Source organism: Stomoxys calcitrans, chromosome 4 (assembly GCF_963082655.1).
Source record: "Stomoxys calcitrans chromosome 4, idStoCalc2.1, whole genome shotgun sequence".
NCBI classification, from domain to species: domain Eukaryota; kingdom Metazoa; phylum Arthropoda; class Insecta; order Diptera; family Muscidae; genus Stomoxys; species Stomoxys calcitrans.
In genome coordinates, this window is record NC_081555.1 from 140,179,318 (window position 1) to 140,199,925 (window position 20,608).

The window sequence follows — 20,608 nt, forward strand, 5'->3', positions numbered from 1 at the left end:
TTTTTTCACTGAAATTGTTTGCACTGGTAAAGCTGTTAGCAGACGATGTGACACATTCCTGGCTACAAGATAGTTGGAGGGTCCATCAATGGCCATACACTTTTCCCAACGAAATTTGGTGAGCATAAGAAAATATTTGCCGCCTTATGACACATTGTGGAGGAAAAAAAGGAAAAAAGAGGTGTGTGCTACAAATTGCTTAAAATAATCTTTAAATAGTTAAGTTTTTTTTTTTATTGCCCACCATTCCACCAATTGAATCATTGGTGATGCATTTATTGCCACCACCACCTCCCAGATAATGTCTCTTTTGTATGCAAGTCTTGTCCATCAAATCTCTGTTTTCCAAAATGCATTCCATTCAACTCTCTAGCTGCTTAAATTTCCAAGATCGTACTTCTTGTTAAGAGCCACAACGTTTGTCTACGACAACGAACAACAAAAACAAAAATGAACTACCCCATACCCCCCATGGCAAACTTTTACTTTCTTTAAACATGCCATGGGGCATGTTTGACCTCGAACCAATGCTGTAGACACATTGGAGTTAAGCAAGAAAGAAGAAAAATAAGAGAAAAAAAATTTACATAATTGAAAGAAAACATAACAATGCAAGAAGATAAAAAACCAAATTCCATTTTCATTTCCATTTTCTTGTCAAATGTTAGTTAGCACCGAAAACATTAAATGGATGTTTCTTGCATTACAAAATCGTCAGAAAAATGTTTTTTTTTTTTTTTTGGAAACAATTGCAAGCAAGACAATGATAACCTATTTACACTCCCCAAATACGAGCATGTCTTTCAAGCATCTCAAACTACGGCTTTTAACTTTTAAACAGCTATCTTTTACCATTTTATGAATAAGTTTAAGTAATGGTTACTTAAACAACTGCTTGCATTTCTCTGGACTATCTTCAACGTAAAAAAAGATCACGTACTGTGTGATAGACAAAATTAAATAAACAATAAAAAAAAATAGTAACATGTACAAATAATAAAATTTCGTTAGGTAATGATGATTTTTATGCACCCTCCAAAGACGGAACAAATAATATTTTTACAGAACTCCAATTAAAGATCTGGGACGATGAGTGCTGGTCGGAAGGTTATGATTCACGATGGTGTTAAAAATGATAATCTAACTGGTAATCGAAACGCGTCCTCCAGTGGTGTGATATCCAAGTACTGCATTTTCCCGAAAACAAATGAAGGTGAAGCGAAATTAGGGTAAGGCAAGATATACGAATGCCCCACCCCAAAACCAGCTAAACAGCGATATAAGCTGATTGGGAGTTTTTACAGTGATTCACGATGGTGTTAAAAATGATAATCTAACTATTAATCGAAACGCGTCCTCCAGTGGTGTGATATCCAAGTCCTGCATTTTCCCGAAATGAAGCGAAATTAGGGTGAAGCAAGCTGTAGGAATGGCCCACCCCAATACCAGCTATAACAGCGAAACGCGTCCTCCAGTGGTGTGATATCTGAGTACTGCATTTTCCATAAAACAAATGAAGGTGAAGCAAAATTAGGGTGAAGCAAGCTGTAGGAATGGCCCACCCCAATACCAGCTAAACAGCGATATAAGCTGATTGGGAGTTTTTATAGTGCTACAATTAAAGAGCTGAGAAGATGAGTCGGACGGTTCTTATTCACGATGGTGTTAAAAATGATGATCTAACCAGTAATCGAAACGCGTCCTCCAGTGGTGTGATATCCAAGTCCTGCATTTTCCAGAAAACAAATAAAGGTGAAGCGAAATTAGGGTGAAGCAAGCTGTGGGAATGCCCCACCCAATACCAGCTAAACAGCGATATAAGCTGATTGGGAGTTTTTACAGTGCTACAATTAAAGAGCTGGGAAGATGAATCGGACGGCTCTGATTCACGATGGTGTTAAAAATGATAATTAAACTAGTAATCGAAACGCGTCCTCCAGTGGTGTGGTATCTAAGTCTTGCATTTTTCAGAAAACAAATGAAGTTGAAGCGAAATTAGGGTGAATCAAGCTGTAGGAATGGCCCACCCCAATGCCATCCAAACGGCAATATAAGCAGATTGGGACAATATGGGTGTCAAATGAAAGGTATTTGATACTAATCTGCCTCCAAAAGTCTAGGGGCTGTCTCACACCAAAAAAGTCCCCCCAAAGAACATGAGAACTGATCAGGACCATGTGGGTCTTAAATGAACAGTCTCTGAGATAACGATGCAAATCTGAATATCTATATTAAGGACTAAGTATCTAGAGAGCCTACCCTCCCCCCAAAAAGCGCCAATGGGAATTTTCCCCAATGAGTGTAGGAAATAAATCTGATATTAAAACTTGAGGCAATTTTCTGGGATGCCGCCAATTACAAATAATAAATCCCAAATCAACATTTATGATACTCAAATAAAGGGTCTATGGGAGAAGGGCATGAATGTGATTTTCAAATTGGAGAAAATTTGAGTGGGCCGTCCACCTAAACAACAAATCTCAAATGGACTTTAATAAGACCAGAGCTAGAGACAATATGCGATGTCATTAGAAGGAGCGCAGAAGATCCAGAAGCTTGGAACACTATTCTAAGTTCGGTTAATGGGACAAGTGGTCTGTCATAGCCAATTAAAGTTAGTAAAATAGCAAATTTTGTCCATGAACATTCCACTAAGTAACAGGGGCAAACTTCTAACATATCCAATGAGTGCAGTCCGAATCAAGGTTAAGCTCAATGATAAGGAGCCTCCCTTTTATAGCCGAGTCCGAACGTCGTGCCGCAGTGCGACACCTCTTTGGAGAGAAGTTTTACATGGCATAGTACCTCATAAATGTTGCGTCATAGGCGTTCAGCGTCATAGGCGGACATGCTAACCTCTGCGCTACGGTGGCCTCCCAATTAAAGTTAGTAAGTGATGAAAAGCCTTCGAATGTTGAGCCGAAATCGTGTACCCAAATTTGGGGAGTCACAGTCAAAAGGGTTCTTGCCGATCTCGAGTTAAATAAGTCCCCGGACCCGGATGGCATATCGTCACTGGTTTCGTACAAGTGTTCTTCGACGTTCGCTCGTCCTTTACGCAATCTTTTCAACCTTGCTTACCGTGGGGGTATTTTCCCGGCGTGTTGGAAGATTGCGAACGTGTAGCCTATCCCCAAGAAGGGTGAGGCAACCGACCCTGCAAATTTTCGACCAATAGAGTTATGATCCGGGCTTTTCAAAAGTATAGAGAGCATGGTCAATTATCATCTTGTGATATACTTAGAGGCTTCTTAGCGACCGACAGTGTGGGTTCCGCAGAAATCGTTCCACGGGTAACCTGATAGAATTCCTGTCTGAACATTGGAGTCACTCTATTCACCAGTTGGGTGAGAGTAAGGTCGTGGCCCTGGAAATCTCCTAGGCATTTGATAGGGTCTGGTATGGTGCACTCCTTTCAAAGATTGTCACTTTTGGTGTCGGTAATAACTTTGCTCGATTTATATCGAGTTTTCTCAGAGTTTGGACTATAAGAGTTGTTGTAGATGGGTTCTCATCTGACAAATATAGATTGACCGCAGGAGTACCACAAGGCTCTGACCTTTCTCTCACTCTTTTTATACCCACCACCGAATGATGGGGGTATATTCATTTTGTCATTCCGTTTGCAACACATCGAATTATCCATTTCCGACCCTATAAAGTATATATATTTTTGATCAGCGCAAAAATCTAAGACAATCTAGACATGTCCGTCCGTCTGACTGTTGAAATCACGCTACAGTCTTCAAAAATAGAGATATTGAGCTGAAACTTTGCACAGATTCTTTTTTTGTCCATAAGCAGGTTAAGTTCGAAGATGGACTATATCGGAAAACTGCGAACAGAAATGCCAGACGAAACCTTTCTCGTAGGATATGCTGACGATATTGCTGCATTTATCACGGTATGAGACACGGACACGATCTGTCGATTTAGGGTCTTGAGCCAAAAAAATACGTTTTTATACTAACTTGAGCCTCTAGAGGGCGCAATTCTTATCTGATTTGAATGAATTTTTGCACGACGTGTTTTGTTATGATATTCAACAACTGTGCCAAGTATGGTTTAAATCGGTTTATAACCTAATAAAGCTGTCATATAAACCGATCTAGGGTCTTTACTTCTTGAGACTCTAGAGGGCGCAATTCTTATCTGATTTGAATGAATTTTTGCACGTAGTATTTTGTTATGATATCCAACAAATGTGCCAAGTATGGTTCAAATCGGTTCATAACCTAATATAGCTGTCATATAAACAGATCTGGGGACTTGACTTCTTGAGTTTCTAGAGGGCGCAATTCCTATCCGATTTGACTGAAATTTTCCATGACGTATTTTATACTTACTTTCAACAAATGTGTCGAATAAGGTTCAAATCGGTTCATAACCTGATATAGCTGCGATATAAACCGATCTGGGATCTTGACTTCTTGAGCCTCCAGAGGTCGCAATTATTATCCGATTTGCCTGAAATTTTGTACGACGGATCCTCTCATGACCATCAACATACGTATATATTATGGTCTGAATCGGCCTATAGCCCGATACAGCTCCCATATAAATCGATCTCTCTATTTTACTCCTTGAGCCCCCAAAGGGCGCAATTCTTATTCGAATTGACTGACATTTTACACAGGTCCCCAACATATAATTTAATTGTGGTCCAAACTTGACCATATCTTGATATCGCTCTAATGGCAGAGCAAATCTTTTCTTATATCCTTTTTTGTCTAGGAAGAGATGCCGGGAAGAGAACTCGACAAATGCGATCCATGGTGGAGGGTATATAAGATTCGGCCCGGCCGAACTTAGCACGCTTTTACTTGTTTTAATTTTATTTATTTTCTTGGTTTATTGCCTTCAATGTCTTGAGGGTAAGGAAAGAATTTACTCTATACCAAAGTCCATAGCTAAACATCCATTTATCCAAGACCAATAAAAGATTTAAGAAAATGCAATAAAATCATTTGACCATCATACAATAAAGACAAATTTTTATTACCAACAAGATTTACGTGGCGGCAACTGGTCTTCCGTATTTTAAGTCGATTTTCCCCTCAACATTTGGTCTTTGCTTTGTTGCCAGCAAATCAAACGGCAATAAAAGTGCATAAAGGTTTCGCTGGAGTTTTGTGTGACTTTGTTGATGACGAAAACGATGACGTTGTCTGCATACAAAGGTATGACGACGACAGTGAAGAAAAAAAGAAATTGGAAGTTCAAACGAAAGAAAGACACATTGAAGTTTCTTAGTTTCTTGATTTTTCATTAAGTACTTGTGAACTTTCTCTCCTTCGAAATGGCTGGTTGATGGCAATAACGATACAGAGACAATGATGCTGGTGGTGGTTGGTGGATGCTAAACTTGGTCGCTTTTTTTTGTCTCTCCTTCTTCTTTTTATAATATTGTGTAATATGAGCCATAGCACGTTTCTGTTGTAATCAACAAAAAAAAAAAACTGTATTGATGGCAATGAACTCAAAATGTGATTTTTTTTCTTCATTTCGCTGAACTGAAGTAAATCTTGAGTCATGTCCAGCACCAAACGGGGGTACGATGAAAGGAAATCGATTAACCCATATTGACCGGTTATAGTAATTTGGTGTTTTGTATTTAAGCCCAGATTGATGTGTAAGCGGTGAATGAAAAAGAGCTAGTTAACATCTGCTAAATTAAGTGATTGAGTGTAGATTTCAATGTCTAATCAAGTCAGAGAAGTGAAAGGTTTTATGTTTTAAGCCACATTTTTTTTTTGTTAAAGATGTAATTAAGGTTGAGTTGTTATCGGCATAATGAACGTTTTTCAACAAAAATAACACCTTTTTGTGGGAGAATATAATTTAATCAGAATATTACAGTTTAGGTATAAAGCTTACAATTGTAAAGAAACAAGTAAAAACGTGCAGTCTTGCCGGGCCGAATCTTTGAAACGCTCCATCATGGATTCTGCGTAAAATTTACACAAAACAAAATAAATTGAAAGACAAAATTTTACTGTATGTATAAAATTTCTGCCACAACCAGGTAAAAATTAAAGCCTCTAGGAACCGAATAACCGGATAATAGAGAGATTGGTTTATATGGGAGCTACATCAGATTAAAGACATATTTGGACCGTATTTGGCACACTAGTTGGAAGTCGTAACAGAACATCACCTGCAAAATTATAGCCAAATCGGAAAAAATGGGGGTTTCAGGGGATCCAGATGAGAAATCGGTTTATATGGGAGCTATATCAGGTTATTGACCGATTTCATACATTTGTTGGAACTCATAACAGAACACTATCTGCAAAATTTCAGCCCAATCGGATAACAATTGCGGCTTCTGGGAGCTAAATATGTCAAATCGGAAGATATTGGGTTGCCCAAAAAGTAATTGCGGATTTTTCATATAGTCGGCGTTGACAAATTTTTCACAGCTTGTGACTCTGTAATTGCATTCTTTCTTCTGTCAGTTATCGGCTGTTACTTTTAGCTTTCTTTAGAAAAAAGTGTAAAAAAAGTATATTTGATTAAAGTTCATTCTAAGTTTTATTAAAAATGCATTTACTTTCTTTTAAAAAATCCGCAATTACTTTTTGGGCAACCCAATAGGTTTATATGGGAGCTACATTAGGTTAAAGACCGATTTAAACCGTTGGTGTTAGTAGTTACAGAACACTACATGTACAATTTTAAACAAATCGAAGTCAGCCAAATCGAAGTCAGCCAAATCGAAGTCAGCCAAATCGCAGTCAGCAAATCGAAGCAGGGGCTCAAAAAGTCAAATCGGGAGTTCGGGTTATATGGGAGCTATGTCAGGTTAAAGACCGATTTCAACAGCACCTGACATGGTTAGTGGACGTCATAACAGAAAACTACATGCAAAATTTCAATTTCAAAATTTCCAATCGGATAAAAATTGCGACTTCTAAGGGCTAAATATGTCAAATCGGGAGACTGGTTTATATGGGAGGTAATCTAAATCTGAACCGATATGGGCCATTTGTAATCCCCAACGACCCACATCAATTCCAAGTATCTGTGTAAAATTTCAAGCTGCTACCTTTATGCGTTCGCCGGCAATCGTGATTTCGATAGACGGACGGACGGACATCGACTCAAAATGTCCAAACTATCAAAAACATATAAACTTTATAGGGTCACAGATCAATATTTCGAGGTGTTACAAACGGAATGAGTAGCTTAGTATACCCATTATCCTATGGTGTTGGGTATAAAAAGTTATATTTCCTATTAATACTGAAAACATTGGCAATGAAAACAAAAGACTTAAGACACATACACTAAATCAGCGAAAAAGTTATATTTTCTTAAAAACATTGGCAACGAAAACAAAAGACTTAAGACACATACACCAAATCAGTGACAAATTACACAAAGGAGCACAACCATGGCAGCCGGTTCTACGCACAGGAATGACCCGATGGAATCTTTCATCGGCAAGGGTCGCCACCTCAGTGTACGTGTTCGTCCAGCTTTGGCAGAGTAGATTGAAGGCTTCACCTTTTGCACGATGAATGAGGATGCCCCCGTTAGGATAACGAGAAGGTGTAGCAGCTCGCCAGACATTTCCATTACATCTCGTGAGCGACGTAGCCTGGCCAACCCTCATCTCTTTGTGGTCATACCATCTCCCCATAATTCTTACCATCGACCAACCACCCGATCTAATAACCTGCGCCGGATGTTTATCAATCAGAAGAAGGCCGATTGTGCTTCAGAGAGTACACCAATCGCCGCTTCAGTGAACTGACAACCCCCTCGGATGTGCTACTTGCCGAGAAATATCGATACATCATAACCGGAGTAGGCGCTCGCTTTATACCAGCTGGTCGAATACCCCAATTGCGGCCCAATTTCCTGCCGCAGGCAGTGGAACTCGCAGACGAGCGTGATGGAATTCGTTGTAAGGATCCCACTAACCCCAGAATCAGTTGAATCTGGAAATAAGCAGTGTAGTCAATGAATATAAGCGGAATTTGTGGCTGGAACACTTGGAGCAATCAGAGAGTACACCAATCGCCGCTTCAGTGAACTGACACCCCCCTCGGATGTGCTACTTGTCGATACATCATTAACGCAGTAGGCGCTCGCTTTATACCAGCCGGTCGAATACCCCAACTGCGGCCCAATTTACTGGCGCAGGCAGAGCGAACTCGCAGACGAATTAGCGAGATGCATCTGGAAATAAACGGGATAGTCAACATAGATAAGAGGAATTTGTGGCTGGAACACTTGAAGCAGTGAAACTTAAGCACCGGTTAAGACAAGCTGTGGTATACTGTTAAGTCACTCTCGAAACCCGGTAGAAGGGATGACTGGACCTCAGTCACCTTTTGCAACGTAAGCGTGACTGATCCGAAGAGATGCGCCAGGTTGTCCAAACGAGATTGACAGGGCAAGGAAAAGTGCCATTCGCAGTATCTGTTGTGGTCTCCGAGCCGATGGTCAGCCATTACAATTTACCGTGGGCTAAGTTACGAATGTCATCCGTGGCGCCAAATCAACTCCAGATAAATCCTGAAGAATCTGGATTATCTGGAGTTGAGTACCTTACTACTGTCCTTAACCTGTCTTTGAACAGTCTTATATTTCTCAATGTCTGGAATATGGGCAGAGTGATTCCGCTGGAAAGGACCCTAGTTTGAGGGAGTCGTACAGGCCGATCTCCCTTCTCTCATTAGTAGCAAAGATGCTTGAAGCATTATTCCTCCTGAGCCTCGTAGGAGCAGAGAGGGCAGAGTGATTCCGCTGGAAAGTACCCGAGTTTGAGGGAGTCGTACAGAGCGATCTCCCTTCTCTCATTAGTAGGAAAGATGCTTGAAGCATTATACCTCCCGAGCCTCGTAGGAGAATTTCCATTCGCCGCGCATCAGCACGAAGACTGCATAGCACAACAACTGCTTTGCATGATATCACCGCACACATTTGCCGTGGCTTTAATCAGCCCAGGCCATGTGATAGGACGGTACTCGTGGCACTGGACCTATCAAACGCATTCAGCCATGCCAACACGTCCCTCCAGCCAAGCCTGAAACGCTAAGTCGCATGTTATCTGTGTGGTCGCCAGTCATTTGTGGAATTTAGGGATAAGAAGTCGAAGTTCCTCAAGGCGGGTTAATATCTCCGGCACTGTTTAGCATCTACCTATCCTCCATTCCACCACCACAGGCGGCATAAAGATACTATCTTTTGCGTACGATTGTACGATCATGGCATCAGGCCCCATCGAACTATTGATGACATCTACAACAGGTTGAACATCTACCTTAACGAACTTGCCTCATATTTCGCTGCAAGAAATCTGAAGATATCTGAACACCAAATCTTCAGCCACATTGTTCAATACAAATACGAGTGAGGTGAATGCCGAGCTGACTGTGTTGGTCGATGCAGAAATGATTCCGACCACCAAGTGTCCCAAAATACTCGGCGTCATATTTGACAGATCTTACACATTCTCCTCACATGCCACAGCAATTTGCGATAAGGTTAAAAGCAGAAAGAAGGTCCTCAAGTCATTTGCCGGCAGCACTTGGGGTGCAGGCAAGGAAACCTTCTTGCAAGCAATTAGTCGGTCTGTGGTAAGTTATGCAGCGCCAGTGTGGTCTCGTTAGTTTTTTGACACATAGTGTAATAATATCCAGATCTGTTAGAATGCTGCCCTCAGAACTGCGACGGGCTGTCTCCTCAGTTCTCATGTCATCCTACCAGGGCGAAGACATAACTACATGCTGCCCAAGCAATACCTTTTGGGCTGTTATCGCAGAAACCATCCACATCATCATCTTGTGGATAGATATCCACCGCCCAGAAGCCTTAAGGTAGATCTACACGATCTAGAGCGTGAGGTTCAGCGCTACAAGAGAGAACCTTAAGATCAAGTGGCATATCAAGCGGGTCTGAACAACATTCATGCAGACACAGTAGCCGATGAGGTTAATATCTACCGGGTGAATGTAGTCCTTGGAGAACGACAACCTCTCATTGCACCTGAAGAAAAATTGTTTTACCTTGGCACACCAGAGAAGTTCTGGCTCGATTACATTCCGGCAGATGCAACCGCCTCAACTCCTACAGAGCAAGGATTGATGCTAACGTGCAAGCTGTATGTCCCGATTGTGGCCAGGGCCCACACGATACATGCCACCAGTACAACTGCCCAGCCAGACCCACTCGTCTTAAACCTAGATCCCTCTGGACTCACCCCATCTAAGTCTCAGAGTTCTTGGATCTTGACACTCAACAAAAGCAAGCAGACGAAAGATAGAACACAACAAACTGCTACAACAGCAACAAATAATTTTAAAAAAAATATAAGTGTATTATGAGAGAGAGAGGTAAAACAAGAAAGAGAACACATGGGAGTTTTGAATTTGACATCGTAGGGTAACTCCATAAAAAGTAAGCCATTCTGCCCCATTTGAGAATTTTTGAAAATATTTGACTTAACACTTCTTGAAATCAATGCAGTTCAGATATACAGTATCCTTAGAAATATTACTATTGGGTTGCCCAAAAAGTAATTGCGGATTTTTTAAAAGAAAGTAAATGCATTTTTAATAAAACTTAGAATGAACTTTAATCAAATATACTTTTTTTACACTTTTTTCTAAAGCAAGCTAAAAGTAGCAGCTGATAACTGACAGAAGAAAGAATGCAATTACAGAGTCACAAGCTGTGAAAAAATTTGTCAACGCCGACTATATGAAAAATCCGCAATTACTTTTTGGGCAACCCATAACAATACCGCTAGAAACATTTTTGTAGTATACTTTAACCCTCAGGTGGCTCATAAAGGGGTCGTTTTCACTTTTATTAATTTTTTACTAAAGCGTAGTAAGAATTTGTCTTAAATAAATCATCAACAAGAAATATTTTCCCAAGACAGGTTTTATGATTTTTTTTTAATTTTTATAGTTTAAGGCTTTCCAAGAAAATCCTATACAGAAGTTATTGTTGATTTTTATTATTTTTTTATTATTCATAAAAATGTTAGCACCGATCACCTCTAGACTTCTAATAAAAATCCAACCAATCAACAAAAAAAAAAAATAAATAATAAATAAATAAATTAAAAATGCCCCCATAACCAACAGAGTATTCATAGCAAACACCCAAAGAAAAACTTCTTTCTTTCTTGTTTTTTATTCTTTTTCTCAAGGCTAAAATGGTGATTTTTGTTCTCTTAGTTTAAGCCATAAATCATACCAATGAAATTTGTAATAAATTTTTATGAAATGAAAATTGAAGGAGTAACAACAACAGCGACGACGACGACGACGAGATAATCAAAGGCCACAAAGACAAAAGCCAACACCACTTCTGGAACGCTGATTCTTCAGTTCTAAGACACAATTGTCTAAACGATTTATGATACGCCCCAATGCCAATCGAAGACAAGTTACTATCTGCTAAGGAATATTTGGGTTTTCCATTCATGTTCTTTGGCTGTTTGAACCATTGAAGTTGAAGCCAAAGGTGATCTAGGTAGTAATTTGTAAATTTTATTTCTTTTCCACTTCCAATTTTTTTTTTTTTAATTTTTTATGTTTTCCTCTTGAAGTTGAACAAATGTGGGGGTATGGCGCAAAGTGTTAAAAGTTATAATTGCACTTTTCAAATGAAATAAATGTTATTTTCCTTTAGACACATTGGGGGGAGGGAAAAAAAACGTATCACAATGATTTATAACTTATTTAATATGCAGCAGAATGGCAAACAAATTTTTATAGATTTTTTGTAAGAGGGGTTTTTTCTTGGCAGCTGAGATGGTTTTAATAATTTTTTGGAGAAAAAATGAAAAAAAAAAAATTAATGGCAATTTTGTCTTTAGAGAAAATTTCATAAAAATTTGGTTTTAATAGAAAATTTTACAGAAATTTAGTTTTAAGCGAAAAATTTATACAAAATTTAATTGGTGGGGACCATTCGCCTTGAATGCGGATATCGCATTCGTGCCATTGTAGCCTATGACACTGAACGTGTTCGAATCATGGCGAGAACATAGGACAAAGCGGTGGTCATTTAAAAAATTTTCCCAAAGAGGTGTCGTACTGCGGTACGCCGTTCGGACTCGCCTATAAAAAAAGGTCCCTTATCATTAAGTTTAAACCTAAAGCGGAAAGCACTCATTGTTGTGTGAAAATTTGCCCCTTCTCGGTTCCTGGTGGTAATGTTCTTCCTTAGGGTAATGTTCTCATTAGGTGAGGGATAACACCTCAGACATGTCGACTCAAATGTGGATATCAAATTCGTGCTGCACTTCCGAATCCCTTAAATTTGAGCCCATAACCCACTGTTTACTTGGACCCAAATGTTATTTCCATATTCGTTTTGTGGTCTCCAATACCTTTCATTTCATACCCTTACTGTGCCCATCGGACCACTTTCGGATATGGGTGGCGTTTTCGGGATAAGGGAGAGGGTCCGCCTTCACCCGATATCTAAAAATTATTTAGCCTGTGTTTCCTTTCAGACAAACGTACACAATCTATGAAAATTTGAAGAAAATCGCTTCAGCCAAGTATCATAAAGTCATAATGGGTCTAATGGCGATCTAATTTTGTATGCCAGATTCGAAATCTACCCCCGAATACCTTTCCTTTGAGCCCCATATTGAAATGAACGTCCAACATGTCTGTTTGGAGGAGTTTTGGGGTTGGGGCGGCCCGATGGGTATTTATACTCAAATTTTAATACCATACTCATATTCTACTCTCCAATACCTCTCATTTGATACCTTTATTGTCGCGATCGGTCCACTTTTGATTTTGGGTTGTGTTTTTGGCATAAGGGGGAGGGTCCTTCCCCCTTCCGATACCGAAAAATTATATACCCTATGTTTCCTTCCAGACGAACCTACACAATAAGCCAAAATTTCGAGAAAATCGGTTCTGCCGTTTTTCAGTCTATACGGAAGACACAAACCGAGTTCCATATATCCGTGATTGGCTAATGTGCGCATTTTGGGCGTTTTTGTGGGGGTGGGGTGGCCCCCTTTCCTTCGACATGAATTTGTAAGCCAGATTCGTTATCTACTACCGCATACTTTTCATTTGATACCCATATTGTCCTTATCGGTCCACTTTTGATTTTGGGTGGTGTTTTTGGGGTAACGGTGGAGGGTCCACCCCCTATTCCTACTTCCTGACCATATTCGTAATCTACTCCAGAATATCTTTCACTTGAGTCCCATATTGTCATAATCGTCAAATAAACCTATTTTAGGGGGTCTTGGGGCTGGGGCGGCGCCCCAGGTACTTGGGCCCAACTTTATTATAAAATTCGTACTCTACTCTTGAATACCTTTCGTTTGAATCCCATATTGTCTCGATCGGTCCACTATTATTTTTGGGTAGTACTTTTGGGGTAAGGGGGAGAATCCGCCCCTCTCACGATATCATATCTTCCTGACCAACCTATATAATCTGTGAAAATTTCAAGGTAATCAGTTAAGCCGTTTTTGAGTCTATACATAACAAACAAAATTCTGGAAATTTTGCCTTTAGAGAAAATTTTTATGGAAATTTTGTCTTTAGAGAAAATTTCGTGGAAATTTTGTCTTTAGAGAAAATTTTATGGAAATTTTGTCTTTAGAGAAAATTTCACGGAAATTTTGTTTTTAGAGAAAATTTCATGGAAATTTTGTCTTTAGAGAAAATTTCATGGAAATTTTGTCTTTAGAGAAAATTTTATGGAAATTTTGTCTTTAGAGAAAATTTCATGGAAATTTTGTCTTTAGAGAAAATTTCATGGAAATTTTGTCTTTAGAGAAAATTTCATGGAAATTTTGTCTTTAGAGAAAATTTCATGGAAATTTTGTCTTTAGAGAAATTTCATGGAAATTTTGTCTTTAGAGAAAATTTCATGGAAATTTTGTCTTTAGAGAAAATTTCATGGAAATTTTGTCTTTAGAGAAAATTTCATGGAAATTTTGTCTTTAGAGAAATTTTCATGGAAATTTTGTCTTTAGAGAAACTTTCATGGAATATTTGACTTTAGAAAAAATTTCATGGAAATTTTGTCTTTAGAGAAAATTTCATGGAAATTTTGTCTTTAGAGAAAATTTCATGGAAATTTTGTCTTTAGAGAAAATTTTATGGAAATTTTGTCTTTAAGGAAAATTTTAAGGAAATTTTGTCTTTAGGGAAAATTTCATGGAAATTTTGTCTTTAGAGAAAATTTCATGGAAACTTTGTCTTTAGAGAAAATTTCATGGAAATTTTGTCTTTAGAGAAAATTTCATGGAAATTTTGTCTTTAGAGAAAATTTCATGGAAATTTTGTCCATAGAGAAAATTTCATGGAAATTTTGTCTTTAGAGAAAATTTCATGGAAATTTTGTCTTTAGAGAAAATTTCATGGAAATTTTGTCTTTAGAGAAAATTTCATGGAAATTTTGTCTTTAGAGAAAATTTCATGGAAATTTTGTCTTTAGAGAAAATTTCATGGAAATTTTGTCTTTAGAGAAAATTTCATGGAAATTTTGTCTTTAGTGAAAATTTCATGGAAATTTTGTCTTTAGAGAAAATTTCATGGAAATTTTGTCTTTAGGGAAAATTTCAGGGAAATTTTGTCTTTAGGGAAAATTTCAGGGAAATTTTGTCTTTAGAGAAAATTTCATGGAAATTTTGTCTTTAGAGAAAATTTCATGGAAATTTTGTCTTTAGAGAAAATTTCATGGAAATTTTGTCTTTAGAGAAAATTTCATGGAAATTTTGTCTTTAGAGAAAATTTCATGGAAATTTTGTCTTTAGAGAAAATTTTATGGAAATTTTGTCTTTAGAGAAAATTTCGTGGAAATTTTGTCTTTAGAGAAAATTTTATGGAAATTTTGTCTTTAGAGAAAATTTCACGGAAATTTTGTTTTTAGAGAAAATTTCATGGAAATTTTGTCTTTAGAGAAAATTTCATGGAAATTTTGTCTTTAGAGAAAATTTCATGGAAATTTTGTCTTTAGAGAAAATTTCATGGAAATTTTGTCTTTAGAGAAAATTTCATGGAAATTTTGTCTTTAGAGAAAATTTCATGGAAATTTTGTCTTTAGAGAAAATTTCATGGAAATTTTGTCTTTAGAGAAAATTTCATGGAAATTTTGTCTTTAGAGAAAATTTCATGGAAATTTTGTCTTTAGAGAAAATTTCATGGAAATTTTGTCTTTAGAGAAAATTTCATGGAAATTTTGTCTTTAGAGAAAATTTCATGGAAATTTTGTCTTTAGAGAAATTTTCATGGAAATTTTGTCTTTAGAGAATCTTTCATGGAATATTTGACTTTAGAAAAAATTTCATGGAAATTTTGTCTTTAGAGAAAATTTCATGGAAATTTTGCCTTTAGAGAAAATTTCATGGAAATTTTGTCTTTAGAGAAAATTTTATGGAAATTTTGTCTTTAAGGAAATTTTGTCTTTAGGGAAAATTTCATGGAAATTTTGTCTTTAGAGAAAATTTCATGGAAACTTTGTCTTTAGAGAAAATTTCATGGAAATTTTGTCTTTTGAGAAAATTTCATGGAAATTTTGTCTTTAGAGAAAATTTCATGGAAATTTTGTCTTTAGAGAAAATTTCATGGAAATTTTGTCTTTAGAGAAAATGTCATGGAAATTTTGTCTTTAGAGAAAATTTCATGGAAATTTTGTCTTTAGAGAAAATTTCATGGAAATTTTGTCTTTAGAGAAAATTTCATGGAAATTTTGTCTTTAGAGAAAATTTTATGAAAATTTTGTCTTTAGAGAAAATTTCATGGAAATTTTGTCTTTAGAGAAAATTTCATGGAAATTTTGTCTTTAGAGAAAATTTCATGGAAATTTTGTCCATAGAGAAAATTTCATGGAAATTTTGTCTTTAGAGAAAATTTCATGGAAATTTTGTCTTTAGAGAAAATTTCATGGAAATTTTGTCTTTAGGGAAAATTTCAGGGAAATTTTGTCTTTAGGGAAAATTTCAGGGAAATTTTGTCTTTAGAGAAAATTTCATGGAAATTTTGTCTTTAGAGAAAATTTCATGGAAATTTTGTCTTTAGAGAAAATTTCATGGAAATTTTGTCTTTAGAGAAAATTTCATGGAAATTTTGTCTTTAGAGAAAATTTCATGGAAATTTTGTCCATAGAGAAAATTTCATGGAAATTTTGTCTTTAGAGAAAATTTCATGGAAATTTTGTCTTTAGAGAAAATTTTATGAAAATTTTGTCTTTAGAGAAAATTTCATGGAAATTTTGTCTTTAGAGAAAATTTCATGGAAATTTTGTCTTTAGAGAAAATTTCATGGAAATTTTGTCCATAGAGAAAATTTCATGGAAATTTTGTCTTTAGAGAAAATTTCATGGAAATTTTGTCTTTAGAGAAAATTTCATGGAAATTTTGTCTTTAGAGAAAATTTCATGGAAATTTTGTCTTTAGAGAAAATTTCATGGAAATTTTGTCTTTAGAGAAAATTTCATGGAAATTTTGTCCATAGAGAAAATTTCATGGAAATTTTGTCTTTAGAGAAAATTTCATGGAAATTTTGTCTTTAGAGAAAATTTCATGGAAATTTTGTCTTTAGGGAAAATTTCAGGGAAATTTTGTCTTTAGGGAAAATTTCAGGGAAATTTTGTCTTTAGAGAAAATTTCATGGAAATTTTGTCTTTAGAGAAAATTTCATGGAAATTTTGTCTTTAGAGAAAATGTCATGGAAATTTTGTCTTTAGAGAAAATTTCATGGAAATTTTGTCTTTAGAGAAAATTTCATGGAAATTTTGTCTTTAGAGAAAATTTCATGGAAATTTTGTCTTTAGAGAAAATTTCATGGAAATTTTGTCTTTAGAGAAAATTTTATGGAAATTTTGTCTTTAGAGAAAATTTCATGGAAATTTTGTCTTTAGAGAAAATTTCATGGAAATTTTGTCTTTAGAGAAAATTTCATGGAAATTTTGTCTTTAGAGAAAATTTCATGGAAATTTTGTCTTTAGAGAAAATTTCATGGAAATTTTGTCTTTAGAGAAAATTTCATGGAAATTTTGTCTTTAGAGAAAATTTCATGGAAATTTTGTCTTTAGAGAAAATTTCATGGAAATTTTGTCTTTAGAGAAAATTTCATGGAAATTTTGTCTTTAGAGAAAATTTCATGGAAATTTTGTCTTTAGAGAAAATTTCATGGAAATTTTGTCTTTAGAGAAAATTTCATGGAAATTTTGTCTTTAGAGAAAATTTCATGGAAATTTTGTCTTTAGAGAAAATTTCATGGAAATTTTGTCTTTAGAGAAAATTTCATGGAAATTTTGTCTTTAGAGAAAATTTCATGGAAATTTTGTCTTTAGAGAAAATTTCATGGAAATTTTGTCTTTAGAGAAAATTTCATGGAAATTTTGTCTTTAGAGAAAATTTCATGGAAATTTTGTCTTTAGAGAAAATTTCATGGAAATTTTGTCTTTAGAGAAAATTTCATGGAAATTTTGTCTTTAGAGAAAATTTCATGGAAATTTTGTCTTTAGAGAAAATTTCATGGAAATTTTGTCTTTAGAGAAAATTTCATGGAAATTTTGTCTTTAGAGAAAATTTCATGGAAATTTTGTCTTTAGAGAAAATTTCATGGAAATTTTGTCTTTAGAGAAATTTTCATGGAAATTTTGTCTTTAGAGAAAATTTTATGGAAATTTTGTCTTTAAGGAAAATTTTAAGGAAATTTTGTCTTTAGGGAAAATTTCATGGAAATTTTGTCTTTAGAGAAAATTTTATGGAAATTTTGTCTTTAAGGAAAATTTTAAGGAAATTTTGTCTTTAGGGAAAATTTCATGGAAATTTTGTCTTTAGAGAAAATTTCATGGAAACTTTGTCTTTGGAGAAAATTTCATGGAAATTTTGTCTTTAGAGAAAATTTCATGGAAATTTTGTCTTTAGAGAAAATTTCATGGAAATTTTGTCTTTAGAGAAAATTTCATGGAAATTTTGTCCATAGAGAAAATTTCATGGAAATTTTGTCCATAGAGAAAATTTCATGGAAATTTTGTCTTTAGAGAAAATTTCATGGAAATTTTGTCTTTAGAGAAAATTTCATGGAAATTTTGTCTTTAGTGAAAATTTTATGGAAATTTTGTCTTTAGAGAAAATTTCATGGAAATTTTGTCTTTAGAGAAAATTTCATGGAAATTTTGTCTTTAGAGAAAATTTCATGGAAATTTTGTCTTTAGAGAAAATTTTATAAAAATTTTGATTTTAGAGAAAATTTCATGGAAATTTTGTCTTTAGGGAAAATTTCATGGAAATTTTGTCTTTAGAGAAAATTTCATGGAAATTTTGTCTTTAGAGAAAATTTCATGGAAATTTTGTCTTTAGAGAAAATTTCATGGAAATTTTGTCTTTAGAGAAAATTTCATGGAAATTTTGTCTTTAGAGAAAATTTCATGGAAATTTTGTTTTTAGAGAAAATTTCATGGAAATTTTGTCTTTAGGGAAAATTTTAAGGAAATTTTGTCTTTGGAGAAAATTTCATGGAAATTTTGTCTTTAGAGAAAATTTTATGGAAATTTTGTCTTTAGAGAAAATTTTATGGAAATTTTGTCTTTGGAGAATATTTCATGGAAATTTTGTCTTTAGAGAAAATTTCATGGAAATTTTGTCTTTAGAGAAAATTTCATGGAAATTTTGTCTTTAGAGAAAATTTCATGGAAATTTTGTCTCTAGAGAAAATTTCATGGAAATTTTGTCTCTAGAGAAAATTTCATGGAAATTTTGTCTCTAGAGAAAATTTCATGGAAATTTTGTCTTTAGAGAAATTTGTCTTTAGAGAAATTTTGTCTTTAGAGAAAATTTCATGGAAATTTTGTCTATAGAGAAAATTTCATGGAAATTTTGTCCATAGAGAAAATTTCATGGAAATTTTGTCTTTAGAGAAAATTTCATGGAAATTTTGTCTTTAGAGAAAATTTCATGGAAATTTTGTCTTTAGAGAAAATTTCATGGAAATTTTGTCTTTAGAGAAAATTTCATGGAAATTTTGTCTTTAGAGAAAATTTCATGGAAATTTTGTCTTTAGAGAAAATTTCATGGAAATTTTGTCCATAGAGAAAATTTCATGGAAATTTTGTCTTTAGAGAAAATTTCATGGAAATTTCTTGCATTGCTTTACAAACTTTTTGTCGCAATAAAAATGCGTCACATAACCATTTCATGCATAAAATTTACAAAACTACCACATATCACAAAAAAAAATAATTGATACGGTTACTAAAGAACCTCTGAAGTGCCTTAACTACAGCTGTTACTTTTTGTGTTGCCTAGTCGTTACGGTTTCAAATTTACACACCCAATTTCGAAATGAAGCCACTACAAATGCGGGCTATTTAGTAAGAGAAGGCAAAAAATACAAAAAAAAAACGGAATAGAAGAGAAGAGAAGAAAATCTAAAAAACTACTGAAATTAACTTTAAAACTGAAAATAAAAATTAACACTCAAGCTAATGTGGCTGCCAAGTGAGGCATGCATCACTGGGTGTGCAGTCAGTGGAACTCAAATGGTTATAGCTGCAGCAGTAACACAGCAATCGCGCCATTCGAAAAAAAAGAAACTTTAGCCAACGGTTTGTATAGTTAGAGCAACCAACTAAGCAAGCAACGATTTAAACGACCATTGCAGAGGGCCTGGGGATTAGCGGCTGGTCTTTTGAAACTGAATTTTGAAAAGAAAAAAAAATGAAAAAGAAACAAATGATGAATTTTAAGTGCAAACTTTAATGCATTTTATGGATACCAACCAACGCCGGACAACAACCACTAACCAAATGGCAACACCATCATTTCAAAGCTTCTTGCTCTCCATAAATCAGTTTTCCCCCTTTTTTGTAGATTTTGGATATTTTCATGGGTTTGCGTTTAGTTTGGGGAGGCTAAGTCTTTTGGATTTTCAAAATAAAAATCAACATAAAAATGCAATGCTAATTAAAGAGGAAAACATACAAAAAAAAAATTTAAAAAAAAGAAATAAAATGCAGATTTGATAAAAAAAGCAGACACAAATTTCCGCCAAAACAATCACTTAACAGACAATAAAATAAAAAAATAAACACATAGAGAGTCATGGGGGCCCTAAATTCTATTTTATGTTGAGAAAATTTTAAACAAACCTAAAATTATAAACAACTTTTTATTTTAACTATTTGGACGCCAAGTTAATCTTTATACATGTATCCACATCTGAGAAGCGTTTTTAAAAATTGTAACGAAATTTTGTTTTAAGAAAACTTAGAAAAATTATGAATTTGTATCAAAATTCATTTCAGACCTCTTCCCCAGAATTTTTTTTGATATTTTTTTATTTTAAATCACAAATGTCAACTTACTTTGTGCTGCAAACGCTTGATAGTACTGTGACAAATAGGTCAGGATGGATAATCTGTCGGGAACTTCATAGGCAGCCATATCGTCGGCGTCAAGCAGTGCAGGGATACCCAAATATTTTTCAGCTGTTGTGAAGGCCAATGCATTGTTGTAGTAGACATCGGCTTTATTTAGTTTATCGAAATCACTGAAATGGAAAAGAAAGAAAAAAAATCAACAAATATGTATGAGAGTAAAAATTTAGTTAAACAAGTTTGGCCGGGGCTAGCTTTGGGCACAAAGCACGTC

The 20,608-nt window shown here is 35.2% G+C and overlaps 1 protein-coding gene across 3 annotated transcripts in view; it reads right to left on the reverse strand.

The window, feature by feature from the left end:
- Window positions 1-20,608, reverse strand: part of LOC106088340 (MICAL-like protein 1) — a 236,281-nt gene that overhangs the window by 148,471 nt on the left and 67,202 nt on the right. For all 3 annotated transcript variants that reach the window (XM_059366425.1, XM_059366424.1, XM_059366423.1), the window contains exon 3: window positions 20,323-20,507. In XM_059366425.1, coding sequence (XP_059222408.1) covers window positions 20,323-20,507 — 185 coding nt within the window. The remainder of the gene's footprint in view (window positions 1-20,322; window positions 20,508-20,608) is intronic.